The following is a 20,097-nucleotide window of genomic DNA, read 5'->3' on the forward strand; positions in this document are numbered from 1 at the left end:
CAGGAGAGTCCACACTTTTGTGGCAAATAGAACTTCTGTCATCAGAGAAGCTTCAGATATTGAGCAGTGGAGATATGTGGGTTCAAAAGAGAATCCAGCAGATGAAGCATCAAGAGGAATGAAAGCTCAGGATTTCCTGAAAGGCAGGAGATGGTTAAATGGACCTGAGTTTCTCTCCAAATCAGAGGAGGAATGGCCTAATCTGAAAGAGGATCTTGATGTGGTTTCTGCTGATGACCCAGAGGTCAAAAGACACTTGATAGTGAACACTATTGTCAAGGATGTGGAGAATGCCACCAGCCAGGTGATCCATTACTTTTCATCCTGGATTAAGTGAAAAACATCTGTGGCTTGGTTTCTAAAAATCAAAACAGTTCTCATGACACTGGTGCAGAAGAAGAAGGAGTTTTTTGCTTCTGCAGGCCTTAAAAGGTCCACTGTGTAACTGTACTTCAGTGGAGCAAATTCCTAACACATTTCTGATTAATCAAATTGTATATATATGATACATTGTGAATAACAACAATGATCTGAGGAGGTTCATCTATGGTGAACCCAGTGGGTGTGATTTGTAACTGTTCATGACAAAATAAAAGCCTCTCAGCTCACCGCCCCTTCTGTTGAGCTTTACAGTGCGCATGCTCAGTGTAGTAGCCGGTTATGGCGGCGGTGTGTATTTGTCCATGAGGTGGGGGGAAGCCTGCTATTCCTGCGGTCTGTGACAGAGCGATACGAGCGAAACGCTGCCATGGCTGGAGTGTTTGACATTGATTTGGACCAGCCGGAGGAAAATGTCTCCGACGATGAGAATGAGGAGGTACTTTAATGGGAGATGTTTAACGTTACTGCGGGAGTTGTCAGAGCAGAAACTCTTGTCTGCACAGCAGCTAGCTGTTAGCCCGGTAGCCTGCCAGCCACCGCAGGCCTGCTCTGCAGCCGGAGCTCGCAGGCCTTTTCCAACAGGGTTAGCACGGGCTGATAGCTAGTCTGACAGCGGTAAAGACAGAGCTGTTATTTGTTGTGCTTTTATTTTTTCTAGTAGCCTTAGCCACTGCTGAAACTCATGGCTTGTTGTCGCTGTCACGTTTAAAAAACACCGCTGTCATGCTGGAGTTGAGAAAGCGAAGCCTTACTTGGCCAAAGGTGCTGCAGTGACAAATGTGGCTCGGTGTGCAACAGTTTATTTTGGCAAGACTGTGACCGAGTGGGACTGTGTGGACTGAGAGCTGGCGCCTGCTTGTTTCCGAGTCTAAAAAGCAGAAACAGCACTATTGGAGAACTACACTCTACACTGAACTTGCAATAACATTTATTTAAATCATGTGTAAACACTGCTTTATGCACGTGTCAAACTCCAGGTGTCTTTACCTTCCGTCATAGGAGTGGTACAGTGACTGCTCACAAACATATACAGCATGCACACGCGTCTTTAAGATTAACAACTTCTGGCCTTTAGCTAAACACCTTGCAACATGTTCATGAAGCATGGATTGGGCAACTGTCACATCAAAGCATCTCGTTTGTCAGTGTCACATCACAGCTTCTTTGTTAATGTGAAGCCAAACACGCTCTTTGTAAACGGGCTGATATTTTGGCTGAACTTGTTGTGCAACAGGACATCATTTGGGCTACAACAAACACTTGTTTTCATGATCAGTTATTCATTTCTCGATTAGATGTTTTGTTTGACCAACAATCAAAACCCCCCAAATATTCAGGTTGCAATGATATTAAAGTCATCAAATCCTCAAAATGATTCATGTTGTTTTTGCATGAAATTGACTCATGATTTTCTGTTGATCAGTATTATATTAATCAATTAATCGTTGCAGCTCCTAATACAACAATACAGTTTTTACAGTATGTCAAGTATTATAAATGCTTAACTATGATAGTAGTAAAAAAAAAAATTGTATTTTGTATTGTGTATTTTCATTCCAGGCTCAAATCAATGATATCATGGATCAATGCAGTGGATTTGAGTTGTGAGTATTCAGTGTGTCCATCAGTACTTGTGCCCATATATGATTTTATGATGCAGTTAATGGAGAAACAAGTCTAAGCGCGTTGAATATGTCTCTGCAGCAACATGGACGACTGTGAGAAGATTGAGATATCAGAGGACAACGTCAATCAGGGGACAGAGAACATCAGACCGGAGTGCTTTGAGCTGCTGCGAGTCCTGGGGAAGGGTGGTTATGGAAAGGTAATTGTGGTATAGCAGGCTTTGAGACAGTCCACTGAACATGAATTCCTACACACACACACACTGCTGCTCAGTTAATCTGACTTATATTTATTCCAGCTGTTCATTTGCGTTTCTCAACATGCAACCCACTCTCCTTTCTGTGCAGGTTTTCCAAGTTCGAAAAGTTGTTGGCGCTGCATCAGGCAAAATATTTGCCATGAAAGTTTTAAAAAAGGTACTTAATTTTTTCCCTTGTCAGTGCCGAAACACAATCCTGTTCAAGTTACATCAACCAGAATGATGTACAGCTGCTCTCACTTTGTATTCCGTGAACATAATTGCATGCTTGTTGTTACAAATAAACATTATGGTGCTTCTGTCTGCAAATATTGGCTGTCCTTGAAGCCAGTGGTGGGGTAAGATTTCACTGCTAGTTGGTAGATTGCCATCTGTGCTGCTCTGCTGCAGCCTTGGCACTTAAACCACTCTGCCTCAGCCCATTAGATACCGCTTGATATTCACACTGCTTCTGCTTTATTGGCTGAAGTGACCCCAGTGGCACATTGAATACCTGTCAGATTTCAATAGTTAAGCATCCAACTGGCAAGTATTTATATGCAAGCTTTGATAAAGGTGTTAGCAGAGAGGCTTGGGCCCGTATTTCTGAAGCATCTTTCAGAAGGAAATCTGTCCTGACTTGTCCAGAATTCTCATAGTAACATATATTCAGTCTTGCATTTAGGCTTAGGAGTGACAGCGCCGTATCACGTTTAGGAGAGCTACAGAGCTGTCCCAACCTGTCGTGAGTTCCCAGCAGGTGGACGGTGATTGGAAAAATATGCAAAGTACATCCCTGAAGCTATAGAAATGCAGAATGTTGAAGGTTTGACATAAAATAACAAAGACAGGATTGAAGTAAAATGTCTTTGTGTTCAGATTTTGCCCAAAATAATTATTCAACTACAAAAACTGGGCTCTCTGCAGAAGAAGTTTCAGTGTTCTTACATTTTGTGGTTAATTTAAAAACCAGACGAGAGAGCTACAATACAGTGATGTAGGAAATAATAAAATAAATGTAGTCTTTCTGTGAGTGCAATTTTCCTATGATACAAGTGACATAATACTGTAATCTGTAATGTAATCTTCATATTATTTCTAATTCAGTCAGTTAGTGTTTTGAATGTGTTGAATAAGCCACTGAAAAAACTACAAGAAGTCAACATGAATTTTTCTTTTTATGTTTCTGAGTGTCCAAAATCTGGCATGTCTTGTACTCTTCAATGAGAGATTTGATTCCTTGCTGTGTGTACAGCGAGGCTCATAAACAACACTCATAATAAATCCTGCTCTGAGATGCTTGATTAACACGGGCACAGATTATACTACAAAAGTAAAAGGCCAATAGCATTGTAGAGAAGTTACACGCTTTGCGGCAGTGGTTGGCAAGTTATTTCATTTTACTTTTTTAAAAAATATAACTTTTTTTTTTTTGGGTAGTCCAATAAAAGGAGCACACAACCAGTTTGGGCCTGAAAACACGATATGAAAATCTTAATCAGCCAGAACAAAAAGTGACTTCTCAGTCTTAAATTCAAAGGGGGTGTCACAGCCTCAATCCGCCTGTTGGAGCTCCATCTGTTGCAGTTCTGACACTCAAAGCTGAGACAACATTGTTGCTGACAGGCAGCTCTTTAGCTTTCCAACAGAAGTAGTTAGCAAACATAAACAACGAGGAGAAGAGAGGAGAGGAAGACTGTTTGTGGAGTGCTGAAGGAACAGAAGTGCACATAATAAACCACAACGGAGCTCAGTTTGTTGACATCATTATACTCCATTGAATTGTCATTGAAATCTATATATTTAAAGCCTTGTTTTTATTGTTGTTTCTTTAAGTGAATATTAATAAGGGGCACTGTCAAAAAAAAGATTGGAAGTTGCACGATCTGCCCTGTTAAACTTTATTTATTTGTTAAAGTTGATAAGTTCTGCTTCCCAGATGTTGCACAGTAGAATACCGTCACCCATTAGTCATGCGGACAAACAGGCAAGCAGCTTGTAGGACAAACTGCTGACAGGAAGTGTTGTTTTTTGGAACATTTCACGTCTGCCTTGATTAAAACGTGTTCAGTGTCTCACCACGGATACAAGCTGCCGTATCTGCCTCCTCCTGACTAATGGTAATATGTGTTTCTTTGGGCTGGGGGCACCAGGCTATGATTGTACGCAACGCCAAGGACACGGCCCACACCAAGGCAGAGAGGAACATCCTGGAGGAGGTGAAGCATCCATTCATTGTTGACCTCATCTACGCCTTCCAGACAGGAGGAAAGCTGTACCTCATCCTGGAGTACCTGAGTGGTCAGTACAAGTATATACATATCCGGTTCTAACGCCCACGCTCTACAGGAAGTGCATACAGTGTGTGTGTGTATTGTGTGTGTTTTGTAGTCATTTCTATTGTAATGAGTTATGTTAAGTCAGCCTTAGTTACATACATTAAGATAAGCATAAATGATTAGACTGTGTCCATGTTAAGAACATAAACATACTTTCACCTCTGCAGGAGGAGAACTTTTCATGCAGCTGGAGAGGGAGGGCATCTTCATGGAAGACACAGCCTGGTGAGCTTTTTATTTTTATGTTCTGTAGCTTGAACCCAATGTAACACATCCTGTAATGCAGTTTAATCTCTTGGCAGAATCATCTGTAGAAGCATAGTGCATAAGGTGTAAATTAAATTGAAGGTAGCCATAGCAACAAAACATAATGCATCTTGCTTTCTCACCAGTCAAGACTCACAGGTGAAAATGAACCTGACCACAGGCATAATGTATAATAATAACATATGCATATCTGTGTGTCTCTGTAGTTTCTACCTGGCAGAGATCTCCATGGCTCTGGGCCACCTGCACCAGAAGGGCATCATCTACAGAGACCTAAAGCCTGAGAACATCATGCTCAACAGCCAAGGTGTGTGTGTGTGTGTGTGTGTGTGTGTGTGTATATTTGTATACGAGTGTGCATGTGAATTTCTGGCATAATTTTTCGATGAACTGTCTTCAATTTATTTGCATTTGGTCGTAAAATATTACCATCCGTATGCACAGTAAAGCATAAGTAGCAATTTTAACCATTTGAGCTCGTTGTGATTTATATTGCAGATATGTGTATCCACCACAACAGTAAATACCTGTGTCTGATTAAGTGGTGATTTCCTTCCAGGCCATGTAAAGCTGACAGACTTTGGGCTTTGTAAAGAGTCCATTCATGACGGCACAGTCACCCACACTTTCTGTGGTACCATCGAATACATGTAAGCCGAGTTCCTTCATGTTCTTCATCACTCCTTCGGTCACACTAGTAGCATCTCTCTTACATACACATATGCTTCCTACACCTGTGCTCTCCTGCTTCTTTCATGCTCATTGATGGTCTTTACCGTTTCAACTTAAACGCACTAGTGAGAAATGTGCAATCACATTGTTGCAGGGCTCCAGAGATCTTGATGAGAAGCGGACACAACAGAGCAGTGGACTGGTGGAGTCTGGGCGCTCTGATGTACGACATGCTCACAGGAGCGGTCAGTTAAAAAAGTTGCAACATAAAAATGCTTTCTGCTTCACTCACGTTAATCCGCTGTTTTAAAATTTGAATCATAATTTGGAACATTTGAGTAGCCCTGTTCTTTTTTTTTTTTTTTTTTTTCACACTGCAGCCACCATTCACTGGTGAAAACCGAAAAAAGACCATTGACAAGATCCTGAAGTGCAAGCTCAGCCTCCCGCCCTACCTCACACAAGAAGCTAGAGATCTCCTCAAACGGGTATTTGCTGTTTGTTCTGCAGCTCATAATACAAATACTAATTAACAAAAACTAAAAGTGGAGTTGTTGTGTGTTATTCTGACATCTGACTGCTGGTTGTTCAGTTGTTGAAGAGAAATGCCTCGTTGCGGCTGGGAGCGGGAGTCGGAGACGCCACAGAGGTGCAGGTGAGAGCATGCGATGCAACACGGTCTGGACACACACAAGCTCATGTCACTAAGTATTAGAACAGATCATACTGGGCTCTGAAGTCAACCAGGGGACGCATTTGTGCATGAATGACAGTTTATTTAAGTTTTCCCAGAGCTGAAATGCTCCATTTTATGGCCCTTTTTAGGCTCATCCCTTCTTTCGACACATCAACTGGGAGGATTTGCTGGCTCGGAAAGTGGAGCCTCCCTTCAGACCTTTCCTGGTGAGTATCAGAGGAGAGGATTTCTGATATTGTTACTTGTTTTTGTAGCTTTATGTGGGAAACTTGAGAATATTAAGTGCTGAAATTAGATCAGTGCCGATTCAAAAATGATGCTACCCGTGGTTTATGTCTTAAAGTCTTTCTTGTGAGATCAAGATAGGGTGTAATTTTGGTTAACTGCCGAGATGAAACCAACTGAGTAAGTTTCAGTAATTGAACCCAGGTCTTCTCCGGTTTCAGACGTGCAGACACAGCTGCTCATGTTGCTACTCCTCACCTGTGTTTGTCTCCTTCTCTTGTCTGTGCAGCAATCAGCGGAAGACGTGAGTCAGTTTGACTCGAAGTTCACCAGTCAGACGCCTGTCGACAGCCCCGATGACTCAACCCTCAGTGAGAGTGCCAATCAAGCCTTCCTGGTAACTTCTGCGACTACATTTTCTCAAGTTTTTATTTGTCTCACACATCAACAATGAAATGAAAAAGAAAAGAAAAATTTACTTTTACTGAAATATTATTCTGTATGGAAAACACGTAGATTGGGGTCACACTACTGCTTCTGACTGAGTAACTATTTCTGCAATCGCCCCTTAATATATGACCATGCACCAACATTACCTGTGTTTCCCTCTGGCTTCACTTGTAGGGTTTCACATATGTCGCTCCATCAGTCCTGGAAAACATCAAAGAAAAGTTTTCATTTGAGCCAAAAATCCGCTCACCTCGACGGATCATGGGCAGCCCAAGAACACCTCTCAGGTATGTCAACCCACCTGCTGCAGCTGGCACTCCAGATGCAAACATGTCTGTGTTGAGAAATGACGTTCTGGGTAATGCCCTTGATTGGTAGAGCTTGTACCGTATGTCCTCAGCGGGTCTTGGTTTAGGTCCTGACACCTGGTGACACTTGTTTGGTATGAATTTTGATATGTTTCATTGTTTTTGTTTTAAGTTAATATCAATGACTAGTCTACATCTGTAGTTACCATAGTAGCAGCTACATCCTCAGAAATAACATCTTAATGCATATTAAATCCACAACAACTGCTTGTACACTGTTGTGCTTCACCAGTTCATGCTGACTAAAAACACACAAATCACACTTTTTTTTTTCCTCAAATATATCACATTTCAATTCTGGTCACCGCTGCTGAATCCACTCTTTGCTGTGGAAAATGACCCAGGAAGAGCCTTAAGATAGATGAAAAACCTTGTAACACACCTCTGTGACATCGTCCGTGTTTATTTTCAGTCCAGTCAAATTCTCAGGGGGGGACTGCTGGCCCCGGAGCCCCCTCCTCACTGGCGGAGGACAGAGCGTCCTCCAGTCTCCTCAGGACCAGGCCATGGAACTGTCCACCCCAGAGCAGATGGATGTCACAACCAGCTCCGAGGCCTCGGCCCCTCTTCCCATCCGTCAGCCCACCGGGGTCAACCTGGGTCAGATGAAGCAGCAAGCCTATCCCGTCGTGGCAAAACGACCCGAACATCTACGTATGAACCTATGACCCACCCCGCCTCTTTAGGAGAGTTTATTTCTTGACTTTTTTTTTTCTTTTTTTTTTCTTTATTGATATTTTTTAAGAAACAAAGCAAAAAGATATGGATGCTAGAGACAATGAAAATCAAAAATTGCACATCCGCACACTACATATACTGTCACGAGCTGGAGTTTGTGCGTGGGTCTGGGACTCAGGCGTGCTGCAGTTAAGAGTTACCGACGACATCACCATCACACCACTTCTCCCCCGACACCTCAGGTCCTCAGGACCTTTGTCTTCTGACCCCCCACACCCTCTTTCTGAAATGGACTACCAGGACTGGAAATCTTTTGAAGCGCTACAGCCTTTGTGTGATTGGGAAATCAAAGGCGATAATGTATCACACAGTATGCAAGCGATTAAAATGCTGCCAGTCTACTGTACACAAGATGACATCCAAAGTGCTTTGTGCTATTTGAACGAATGTCAGTGAGGAAATTGCTTCCATTGGGAGATTCTGACAGTATTTCTTCTCAGACTAAAGTGCTTCCTGGCTCTAAATTAAATGATATGAATTAGGGTCATGATTGAAAAGAAAAGAAAATCATCGTAGTGATCAGCGGACAAGCAGAGGTTTTGGTACTGACTAATATAGCTTTACGTCTTATGGTGTTTTACAGAATGGAGGCATTAACTGTGCTATACATCAATGATGAATCAGAGAGCCTAAATTAAAGAAGGAAAAAACATGTTGACTTTACATTCTTTGAGCATTAATTTTGTGGATGACTTGTGGAATGGCTTATTTGATGTGGGATCCATACTTCATTTATTTGCTCTTCGAGTTAACTTCACTATGGGATGTATCACTGGAATAAATTGACGCATCACCAGACATAAATCGGCTTGATGCAATGTAAGCGTGACTCACTTAACCATCACCAACCAGAACGTCAAACTGATCTCGGTGCTGCTTGTGTGACAAACCCTAACCCCCACTCCCACCCTCCCTATGGCCGCACAGGAGAGTCGGACCCCATCTGACCCCTGGAGTGAATTCAGATTGGGAGACTGGAGCACCAGTTGATCTGGACACTGTCTTCAGTTGTGGGGGTTTAATGCTCAAAAAACTTGGGACAACATTTACAGCCTCTTGCATCAGCATTCACTTGTTTAGGAAGGAAATTTTAGAATTCCTGAAAAGCAAGGAAAATTATAATAAAATGCAAAAAAATATAGAGCGCATCATGTCTTTTGTGTGTGCTGGTAATCATTTTTATTCAAAATTTCCGAAAAAACAACCAGAGACCTCACGTGTGCATATTTTTTTTTTTTATTACATACAAGATTTGCTTCAAATCTGATCAATATTGCATCCTATGAATGTCAAAGTTCATTATGTTTCTCACTATACAGTCACCGTGTTCTGTTCTTTTCCTTCATATGATTGGGGATTTGGACTCATTGTAAACTAAAATTGTGCAAAGAAAAAAAAAAAGTTAAATGAAATGGTTATGAGGTAATGTGGGAAAAATTAAAAAACAAATTTTCTGTAAATGAAATAACGGCAGTTCAACACCACGAAAAGCCAATTTAGCGGACGAATATGAAACCCCAATCCAAGAATATTATAAAAACCAAAGCATACGTTGCACAAATGATCAAACAGTCAATCTACTATAAAATTTTCAAAATAAAAAAAGTCCAAACACCAAACATACTGCCCTGTTAATGGCAGCGAGGCCCTCAGGATGAAGTGCTGTCATAGTACAGTGACAACCTGGTACCAATGAACATGAAAGGCCCAATAGACATCACAGCAAAAGTATGCAAAAGAAATCAGGAATTATACAAAATGATTAAAAAATGATCCTCTCTTTCCTTACAGCAACCCAGATTATGCATTTCAACATTTACTTTTGACAGAGCAGTTGGATTTTCAAGGCTGGCTTTAGAGAAAATACTGTAACATTCAGTTCTATGTACAATATGCAAAACCTTAGCAGAGCATTTGCTTATCAAGTTTCTCACCAGGCTGCTGGTCTGGGATCCGAGTTATTTTGTGGGAAAGAAATTTTGTGTATTTTTTTTTTTTTTTTTTTAACAGGCCACAGCAAGTGATAAAACCCCAACTCTGTCAGTTAGGCCTATATCATGTGCTATTTATGTTCAGTAAGACTTCCCATCTAGAACAAGGCTTCTCAGGAAAGCTTCATACCTGCCTAACTCAGTAGTGTTAAGTGATGGCTGGTGTCACAGTTACACCGAGATGGGATCTGTCTGTAGATTTAGACAGACATCATAGATGTTAAAATTTAAATCAGGACTTCTGTAATAAACTGTTTCATTAAGAATTGGTATACAGGACACTGGCCTTTCACATACAATGTATCACAACAGCAAATGCATCTAAAAGACTCAGTGAGACCTACTAGGACCCCAGTGAAAAAAGTAGAAATATGCAGTGCAACAACATTTACACAGTAAAATCATACCAGAAGATATACCTCAGCAAAAATCATTACCAACCAGATACTATTGATAACCAAGATGTTGTAACACTTATGAGCTGCACTGTCCAATATTATTGTTGAAGATCTGAGTTGGCTCCACGATGGGTAAAGCTAATCATAATAAAGCAAATTAAAATAAAGGATTGCTCCAACAAAAAAACATTTAATATTTCAGACATCTCAGCTCATTGGTGATATTGGTTATATAATATGCATAAATCACTGTGCAAATGAAATTCTTCACAAGGAATGTGTACTCAGCTTGAGACTCTGGAGTATGTGAATAAAAAAGAGAAATAACTGAAGTAATGAAAACGGTCATGTTTTTTCTTTTTGTGTAATGTGTAATAATGTCTAACTACAGTTTATCACCACAACTGCATCCTCAAATAACTAACATTCCCTGCCTGGATTATTTAACTGCAGCTCAAATGAGGTTGGCTTTGACTTGTCGCTGGATGTCTTCAAAGTCAAGAGACTTTGAAAAGCGAAACAAGGCACAAATAACTTTAAATGAAAAATAATTAAACAAACATTTAAATAATCATAAAAATATTGGTTCAGATTGGAGTCAAAAAGCAAATGAAGTTATTTCTACTCTGGGTTTAACTAACTTGGATTACCAGATGGGTTGAATTTGACAGTGTTATGACAGTTCACATAGTTTTGAGCCAAGAACACAAAGACATCTCAAATTTGTCACTTATACACACGTCTTATTATATATAAGTGCTCCTGCTACTTTGACCTAAATACCAAAGTGAGGCTGCACAGTCACGTTTTGCTCAGATGGTTTGTAGGTGCATATAAGTGTGGGGAGACTCCAACACAGTTAGTTCAGACAAGTATAGCTCCACGTTATCCCTGTCTTTTCCCTTTAGTGTCCTTTAGTATAAAATAAACAACCACAGGCCAGGGAGATAAACATGAATGTGCAGTGTTGAATGTTTGTTAAAATCCCTTTACAAGGTCTCTTAACATTGGATAGCTCTTTCAAGAAGTTCTTTTTCCTGCCGTTTGTCTTTGGATGATTAAAAGTATCAAACCCAACCATCAGGTGATCCATTCAAGTTAAAATGTAAAAACAAAGTACTCTTTGACCCAGCTCTGGTACAGTTAAGCTATTTCAAGCAGCAGAATGTGGTTTGAGCGGAAAAAATACAACAATTTTAAATTTTCTACACAAGTACTTAACCAGTCTGAACTATTGTTTCAGTTTTCAGGAGGACGCTGTTACAACAACAACGGTGCATTTCTTCAGATTTATATACGTCAAGGTGACAGAGGTGAGAGTATGAGAGCGGGTGTTTTTCTGAACCGATCAGCTAAAGCAGGACCAGGTGAACTAAACCAGACAGATGAGGATGGAATGGAGTATGTCCAGCATTTAGCTGCTGTTTTTGTTGTTTGGAGCAGAATATGCAGAGGTACAATGCATCAAGAGGAGTCTGTGATACTGATGATAAGAGTGTCACTGATTGATTCTGCACCTCCATGCAGCGGGGCTCTGTTCCTGCAGCCGCCTCATCTTCTTCCCTAACCAAACCCACCAGGTCAAACCAATCACAACACACACCACTGACTCCACGTAGTAGCCGTCCAATGTCGTCACACAAGCTCCGCCTTCCTTAACACACAGCTGAAGACGAGAAGAGGGACAAAAGAGGGTCGGTCAGTTTTTTTACTTTCTGGATGAGAACATATAGAACATACAATGCCGTTCCACTCTCTCCGCTGCTCACTTACCCCTGCCTCTTCTGGAGAGCCACAGCTCTGCCCGACAGCCCCCTGGCACTCCTTAGAGGTCAGTGGATCCACCATCCACAGAGCCACAGTGGAGGGCCAGTTTCCTCCCAGGTTAGTGACTGTGTTCAGCAGGGTCATGTAGGTCCCCCCGATGAGTGGGTCGCTTACTTTGGCATGGAAGGCCATGCAGGCCACGTACATACTGTACAACGCCACCTGGGGTAACAACAAGGCCTTATTCTTATTGATCCTAATAACTTAATGGCAAAAATCTGAGATCCAGAAAAAGGATATACTGCATTACTAACATCTCTGCTATTTTTTGCTTATCCAACAGAAATATAACAGATATCACAACAAAATCTCCCTCATTCAGTTAGGTCCCTGATATTTTATGTATTCCTCTGCTGCACAGTGACATCTGGGGGCAGTTTTAGGAAAATAAATTGATTCATAAATTGGTCCAAAGCTGAGTAGCAGTGATAAATTGGACATTATACTGTCTAAAAAATTAGACAGTGACAAAACACCAACTAGAGTGAGTACAAATCATATTCTAATAAACCTAGTAACATGTTACGTAGATACATTTTGTTTATGAATATTGTTTGATTTTATACAGTTATACAAACAACACAAAAATAACCCTTTTCACAGCAGACATTTTGACTTGTTATAGCAGGAAAAGCACAGGTAGAACTAAAAACATCAACAATGGCTCTGTTCTACTCAAAGAGTCCCAGTAGGTCATGAGTGCGACAGTGAGCCTGTATGCACAATACCAGGACCCTGAAACTGAAACAGCTAAATGGAATTCAGCCATTATTCATTTGTTATTTACATCTGTGCTTTTCCTCATATGTAATGTCAAACTTCATTTGACCATGAAAAACAACCTTTTGTTTGTTGTGTTATACCATATTTGACTTGGAAATCCTAAGAATACTCTACAAAGTGCTATGTGTCCCTTGGAAAAACTATGTCAAAGACTGGAGTAAAGGAAGAAGAGAAAAGGGTGATGATATAGGTAATAACAGAGAAACACCAAACCTGATGCACAGCGTAGCTAAGCAGCACTACACTGTAGTAGTAAACAGGGAACCCTCCTTCCTGTTTTACACTGGGGGTCCACCACACCAGCAGAGCATACTCTAGGCCTATCAGCAACCTGAAATCACAGAACAACAACACTCTGTTAGCTTCTAGTTTAATGAATGTGTGTATGCATGGGTTTGTGTGCCTGTGTGTGTGTGTGTGTATATGCGTGTGTTTGTGCGTGTGACAACCTAAAAGGAAAGGCCTTGTAGAAGACATCCAGAGGTCGGGGTCCTGCGGTGTATCTACTGATGACTACTGGTAGAAGAATCTGCAGAGGCACCATTGGCACCGCCAGCAATGCCAGCTGTGCCTTGGGAACTCCGGCCTCCACCAGCTTCAGACCTGTCACTGCATCTGCTGCAGAGAAACCAATCTGAAACACATGGAGAAGAGACACAAGAAATCTTTAAGTCCCAGAGGATTCTCATATCAGGTGGCAAACATGCAAGGACAACACATTGAAACCTTTATTTTAAAGGCAAACCTAATATTTATTAAGAAATGATCACATACTTTAGCAGTGAGGAGCAGGACACAAAAGGTGAAGACGGTGGGCATCTTGATAATAGAGAACAGCAACCTGTAGGTTTCCATAACACCCTGTGTCTCCTCCTGGACTCTCCTCTTTTTTTTGCCATGCTCATTTTCCCTTTTAAAAATGGCTACCAGTGTCGTGGAAACCAGGAACACCACTCCCCAAAAGAACAAGAAGTCTGCAGCAGAGCAACAGAAAGCATTGGAAAACAGACTTCACTCAACTACATCATCCAAATTACCATTACCCCAGTTATCTGCAAGATTATCACAAAAATTATTATTATTTGTCTTTTTGATCTAGTATGCTAGGGATAGGAAATACCTGACAAGGTAACGATGCCTGTGTCCTTGGGCACTATTCTGAGGTATTTGTTGCAGAAATCAGCAGACTCCAGAGCCAGAAAGAGCACATTTCCCAGGAAGTAGCCAGCTGTCTGGCCTACAGAGTTGCATGTAGATGCATAACCCACATTTTCTCTGGATAACATAGTCAGAGCCCAGCCATCCACAGCTATATCCTTGGAGACAGAGATGGTAGAGCAATTGGATGATTTATATTTTTATATCCTTTTATATTGAAACGAGAGCGGTCTACACCTGCTGTATTTGAGAAGTGCCTTGAGATAACTTTGGTTGTGAGATAAAGAAACTACTACTAATCTACTCAAAGTGTATTTATCTTTGTTAATATGCGTTTATGTCACAGTGTGTATGATGGCTTACCTGTGTGGCTGCAAGGAAAGCGAGCGTAAAGAAGACTCCAGTAAGTGTTACCACCTTTGGTCCTCCCTCACTCTGCAGCAGTGAATTGACTGTTGCAGATAGGTAGAGCATGAAGAGGCCCAGCAGGTACTGTGTGGGCACCAGCCATGACTTTCTGCAGAAAAAGGTGGGAGGCGGGGGTGGGTATAAACATTATCGGCACAAAGATGCATATACAAACTAAAACAGATAATGTAAATGTATTTCTTACCTTCTACCAAACCTGCTGAAGTAGAGAGCATCCACCAGTGGTGCCCAGAGAAGCTTGAGACTGAATGGCCAGAAGACAAAGCTGAAGAAGGCTTGGTCTTTGTAGCTAACGCTCTTGCTCTGTAAGATCAGAGGGATGCTGCCAGCCAGTCCCAGAGGAATCCCTTGCAGCACATAGAGAAACAGGAGAAGCGACACGTTGCCCAGCTCGCCACGGATCCCAGGCTGGACTCTGGGCCTCCTGTCCTCTGAATCTGACCCTCTGATAAGACCCTCTGCCTCATCCTCTATATCTGGCTCAGAGGCACTCATCTCTCCCCGGTTCATGTACCTCATGTCTTCATCTGGGAGGTTGGCACCCGCCACCTTCCTCTGCCTCCCGTTTTTGTGTGTGACCACGTCTGAGGGCTCCATGTTGGAGCAGTGGGCATCAAACCTGCTGTGCCCTCAGCAAATCTGAAGAAAAAGATGAGACAACTGCTGAAACAACTAAACTGATTTCTGATTTAACTGCAAGCCTCTGAATATTTTCAATAATTTGAATTTGATTAAAAATCACCCTTTTTTTTTTTTTAGGAAGTAGAGCCATAGAGGAAACAAAACTGAAAGTTACAGACTGGTTGTTGATAGCAAAAATAAATATACAATGTACATGTGGAACAAAGTACAATGTGATACTGAATAGATTTGGATAGATAGATTAGTGGACCACATAGCACAGGAAAAAGAGACTGACTGTTCAGTGTGTGAGGTAAGTCATAAACGAATGCAAAGCTTGGCTCACTGACACCATCAGTCCCTGACAGAAAGCAATTAAGGGTTATTATACAGCAGATAAATCAAAGAATGTTAACTTCAGCTGCTGAAGTTAGCAGCTTTCACCTTCAAACGACCAGGTCTCACGTTATATTAAATAAAAGGACAACAAATATATTTAAATTTCCATTCCATTATGTAACATTGGGGCACATATAAAGACGTACAAACGACATGCACGGGCTGAAAAGTGGAATCAAACAAGCAGACAGTAAGTGGGTGAACTCATGCATACCTGGTGATGATGATAGCATGCCAAATGAACCAACACAACACAAAGCTGAATTACAGAGCCAGTCAACTGGAAATCACATCTACTCTACGTTTAGAGCGGCGGCGGCGGCTTAACAAATATAGGAAACACCAGAAAGTGACTACCGTTTGACTTTAAACAGGTTACATCGGTGAACATCAACACAGAAGAAGCAGGAAGTGCGGCGTGTGCAGCGTCCAAATGTGTCCGGCGCCTACAGCTGACGTGTCAAAAACACGAATGAATTGTGTCCCGCTTCAAAGCATCCTGAGCTTAAGTCTATATTATCTGTCCTTGAGCTTGAAATCACAGAAACTCCTCAAATCCTCCACAGGCAACACAAGGGGCACTGACTTTGTTCGGTGTCAACAGTTGTGTATTCCATTAAAATATCGATTCATTGTCATAAGTGACAAATGAAAATGTGGAATGCACTTTTTAATTGAACCCCCCCACATTAAGAGCTAATTAGTGCAAATTATGAACCAATACAGTAGAAAAACATACTCTGGAAGTGTAGACTTGCAAATATCATATTCTAAAAAAAAGTCAAAGCCTTGTTTTCATCAGTCGAGCGACTGAAGTCTTATAGGCTATCTGAAATTACTTTGAGCCCCTGTGAGAAATGCATTACCTCACTAACCCCATAGTCTACAGTAGCTGTGTAGTGTACCTCCCAACAGGTCTCATTCAGATTTTAAATTGGACATAAAGCTTAAGATATAAAACATTCATTTTGGTTTAAGAAATTACACAAACAATTTATGGCCTCAGTGTCAGAACCCAATTCATTTTTATAGAACAAACTGGGATGACATTGCACTTTTTAAGGTTCTCCCTTTGGTTTCTAACTTTAAAGGAGAGTGCAGCACGTTCACAAATATTATATAAATACCAATCTGTTCTGGGGCACGGGAATAAGAAATATGAATTCTTAAAAAGGGTTGGATTCTCCTTTAAATGCACAATCCATGATTATGATATAGTGTTCTATCCTCAAAGCATCTGGCGCAGAAAAATAACAAAAAAATTCTAAATATTAAAGTATTTATAGAAGCCTATTGGGGATCTTGTTCAAATGATCTTGTAAACTTAAAAATGAAAATGTAATTTTCCACACTTATGTGCTCTAGGATTACACTGGACTTGACTTAGATACTCATGCCTACCTCAGAACTGTACTTATCTACGGTAGGCTAGTTGAGTAAACTTATTCCAACACTGCAAACTTATAGCCTATAGGAATAACAACAACATATAGCAAAAGAAAAGTAAGAAATTCAATAAAGTGCACTTTTAAGCTCAAATGATAAAATTCAAGTTTGAAATCACTTCCTTCAATTGGTTTGGACAAAAAAATATCCTCACAACTCAAATGTTCTCACAACAAAAGTTATAATTGTTAGAAATGTGGTCACACAGCCAATAACTGGCAGGCTAATGATCCTTTGGGGCATAATTAATACTGGTTGTATCTTCAGAAGTTGGAAATATTACACTAATAACTACATCAGTTCCACAAAATGCCTAGTTAACCCCAACAATTAAAGCATAAATTAACAAAGTCATGACACTTAAAAAAAATACACTGGCTCCTTTCATTGGCATGTTGTTACCTTCACCTGATATGCAGTCGAATGCGATAGACATCCCGTAACTAAACAGACATGATATGTATCAGTTTTGGAAAGAGAGATCTACAGGTTAAAGTGATAGCCTATAAACCAAACATATATTTTTCTGTATGACCCATTGTTTGCATCTGTCAGTATTATTTACTAATTACAATAAAATGTGAAGTAAACTGCTTTTTCGAGACCCATGTTGATAAATGGCTTCTGTATGAGCTTATATATATATCAGCTTATGCTCTTCTTGTCCTTGATCCTGATCAGTGAGGTACAAAAGAATGACTTCCAAGTGTTGGCTTTTAACTCTGAGGATCCAAATTAATGTGTACAAAAAGAAATTACAGCGAAATCAAAATGGATTTAAAATTTAGAAAAGGATCTAAAATCTAAAAATTTCAAATCAAAAACTGTGCTGAAACCTCCTTGATCAAAAGATCTAGAAGGGGTCATGATGCACCCATTACACTACATTTGAGTTAGAGTAATGAATGACAGCACGGTCTGTCTTGTGGCTGCTATGAGTGCATGTGAGGCTGCTTATCCTCACAGATGGCATGTGACAACACACAGGCATATTTGGGTGGATCAGCATGTGATAACAAGAGCCCTGTGAAGCTGTGGCTGTATCCATGTAAGAAGGTTTATGTAAGTGTCAATAGTCAATAGTACGACAAAATGTTCTAATACAGAATAAAATAATACACCTTATTTTCACCCAATATCAGGATGCCTCTGATGTTATGTAACAGACAAAAGCTGTTGTTTATTCCAGCAACCACTTTACTAATTTTCAAGGCTGGATCACCAACCGGTTAGTCCATTGATAGTTTGGGTCTACATACAACTGTATTAGAAATTTGCACCACTGAAGTAGAATAGTAACTATGGCCACATCCTGTAGAAAAAACTTGAGTGGCTGATACAAGTACATTTTTGGGACAAGTTTTTGCCAGTTTTGCTTTAAAATTACTTAAATTATTAATCACTTATCAAAATCTTTGTCAATTAATTTTCTGTCAATCAACTAATCAATTAATAAGCTTAATCATCTCTGTGCTAGTGTAGGTACTGGTTGGTTACAGGGCGCAAGGGGAAACAATGAAACTGACATGTATAGCACGGGTCAGTTGGTCAATTAACCTCTCTGGGGGCCCAACATCAAAAATTTGTTGTTGGGCCCCCAGAGAGGTTAATTCTGCCATGGCCTAGGGCTTCAGGGGCCCAAATGGCCCAATATTTTTTATATGTCACAATGATAGTAATCTGATTAATTGAAAATTTGTTTGTGAATATGTGCTAATAAAGACACAATATCAACTCATTACTGCTGCCTTGTACCTGTCTGGTAAAGGGGCCTTGTGCATGAACACAGGGTCAACAGGGGCCCACAGGTCTCTTAAGATGTGTAGTCCCCTGGTGGATTAATCTGGCCATGTTCACTGTTACCTCTGTTTCACCAGCGAGAGTTACCTGAAAAAGAAGCATCGTTGCTATGGTTATGTAATACTCTTTGTGCAATGATTTAGAAAGATGGTTAAAGTTTGGCCAATTTGGACGGACACATCCCAGCCAACCACATGAGTATTTTCTGTGGGTGTGTTATTCATCATATCTTCCACAGGATGACGCTGATATCATCACATCTGAATATTTGTTAGTTATGCTTTGTGGGACTAGTCCAAATGCCTGCTTTGAAAGAGATTGACTCAAATGAATTTTCGCTACGCATTTTCCACATTTTCTCACATCCCCAGATTGAAAACCACTGCCACTGTGAGAAACTAGTTTTCATAAGGGGTCAGCCCTTTTTTAAACTAGTTTCTTTGACACACTCTCAGGGTTCATGTTTAATATATTTAATCTATTATTTGACATCTGTCTGTTTGTGTCTTTACTGTAACGTTCTTCTGTAACATGCAGGGAAGTCCAGGCTAAAGGTTTCAGAGAGCAAGTAATAATCTTTATGCATGCAGTGAAAATATGGATAGTGCAACCACATAATTAAAAAAGAAAATTCAACACAAAAGCCACATGTGAAAATGACCCTAAAAGTAACCTATACTCTAATTTAAGTTGTCTGAACAAGACACGTGATGACAAAAACCCCTCTGTGTAACACACACCTGGAACATACAGTGCAGCAGATGTGTTAAAGTACAAGGGGCTCCTCACACATACTTGCTGACTGCCTGACAGAGTCTGAGGGGTAGGCTCTAGGGTTGGGTGATATGACAACATATACTGAGGGAGCCATTCCTTAAATACCTTTGTTTCTTATTAGGCCATTGCTGGCAATGTTGAAAATAAATGAGCAGGAATGTTTTATCCTAATAATGACTTTATAAGATTACTGATTAAGTACTTATCAGATATTTATCTGCAGGCATTTTATCAATTGAGTTTCCAGGAAATGTATTATTTGAAGTATTGATAATGCAATATAAAATTAATTATTAATTATACCACTCTGTGCCACTGTCTTAACCCACAGTTTTGTCTCAGGAAATTTAGATTTGTCAGAATTGTGTCAGTATTGTGAAAGCAAATCATCAGATCATGACACATTCCTACACATTATAAATCATCTGAAATGTTACTAATTATATTTTTTCCTTGGAACCCCTTAA

At 40.4% G+C, this 20,097-nt stretch overlaps 2 protein-coding genes across 3 annotated transcripts; one reads left to right on the forward strand and one right to left on the reverse strand.

Moving 5' to 3' along the window:
• The first annotated feature begins 639 nt into the window (after window positions 1-639).
• Window positions 640-9,142, forward strand: rps6kb1b (ribosomal protein S6 kinase b, polypeptide 1b). Its single transcript, XM_056373771.1, has 15 exons — window positions 640-817; window positions 1,942-1,985; window positions 2,086-2,206; window positions 2,355-2,423; window positions 4,399-4,546; window positions 4,752-4,809; window positions 5,058-5,158; window positions 5,411-5,501; window positions 5,678-5,768; window positions 5,904-6,011; window positions 6,116-6,178; window positions 6,349-6,426; window positions 6,735-6,842; window positions 7,070-7,182; window positions 7,676-9,142. The coding sequence occupies exons 1-15, from the start codon at window positions 749-751 to the stop codon at window positions 7,929-7,931; spliced, it is 1,518 nt and encodes a 505-aa protein (XP_056229746.1). The 5' UTR covers window positions 640-748; the 3' UTR covers window positions 7,932-9,142.
• Window positions 9,143-9,223: 81 nt separating this feature from the next.
• On the reverse strand, window positions 9,224-16,064 carry slc33a1 (solute carrier family 33 member 1). 2 transcript variants are annotated; one of them, XM_056373769.1, is made up of 9 exons: window positions 15,965-16,064; window positions 14,772-15,226; window positions 14,522-14,675; window positions 14,121-14,316; window positions 13,775-13,974; window positions 13,450-13,634; window positions 13,214-13,331; window positions 12,164-12,379; window positions 9,224-12,056 (listed from the first exon to the last, which is right to left on the reverse strand). In XM_056373769.1, the coding sequence occupies exons 2-9, from the start codon at window positions 15,182-15,184 to the stop codon at window positions 11,889-11,891; spliced, it is 1,650 nt and encodes a 549-aa protein (XP_056229744.1). In that variant the 5' UTR covers window positions 15,185-15,226; window positions 15,965-16,064; the 3' UTR covers window positions 9,224-11,888. The 2 variants fall into 2 exon arrangements, with proteins under 2 accessions (XP_056229744.1, XP_056229745.1); XM_056373770.1 differs by lacking the exon at window positions 15,965-16,064 and adding an exon at window positions 15,822-15,964.
• Window positions 16,065-20,097: the final 4,033 nt, after the last annotated feature.

This window comes from Seriola aureovittata, chromosome 4, assembly GCF_021018895.1.
Source record: "Seriola aureovittata isolate HTS-2021-v1 ecotype China chromosome 4, ASM2101889v1, whole genome shotgun sequence".
NCBI lineage: Eukaryota > Metazoa > Chordata > Actinopteri > Carangiformes > Carangidae > Seriola > Seriola aureovittata.

What these genes read in the sequence shown, in the direction of transcription:
- rps6kb1b (XM_056373771.1), top strand. Translation starts at nt 749, where the DNA reads ATGGCTGGAGTGTTTGACATTGATTTGGACCAGCCGGAGGAAAATGTC. An exon ending in CAATGCAGTGGATTTGAGTT is followed by an intron (nt 1,986 to 2,085) that starts GTGAGTATTCAG and finishes ATGTCTCTGCAG; the next exon opens with CAACATGGACGACTGTGAGA. An exon ending in TGTGGTACCATCGAATACAT is followed by an intron (nt 5,502 to 5,677) that starts GTAAGCCGAGTT and finishes ACATTGTTGCAG; the next exon opens with GGCTCCAGAGATCTTGATGA.
- slc33a1 (XM_056373769.1), bottom strand. Translation starts at nt 15,184, where the DNA reads ATGGAGCCCTCAGACGTGGTCACACACAAAAACGGGAGGCAGAGGAAG. An exon ending in TCCTGCTCCTCACTGCTAAA is followed by an intron (nt 13,635 to 13,774) that starts GTATGTGATCAT and finishes CATGTGTTTCAG; the next exon opens with ATTGGTTTCTCTGCAGCAGA. An exon ending in TTAGCTACGCTGTGCATCAG is followed by an intron (nt 12,380 to 13,213) that starts GTTTGGTGTTTC and finishes TTGTTACCCCAG; the next exon opens with GTGGCGTTGTACAGTATGTA.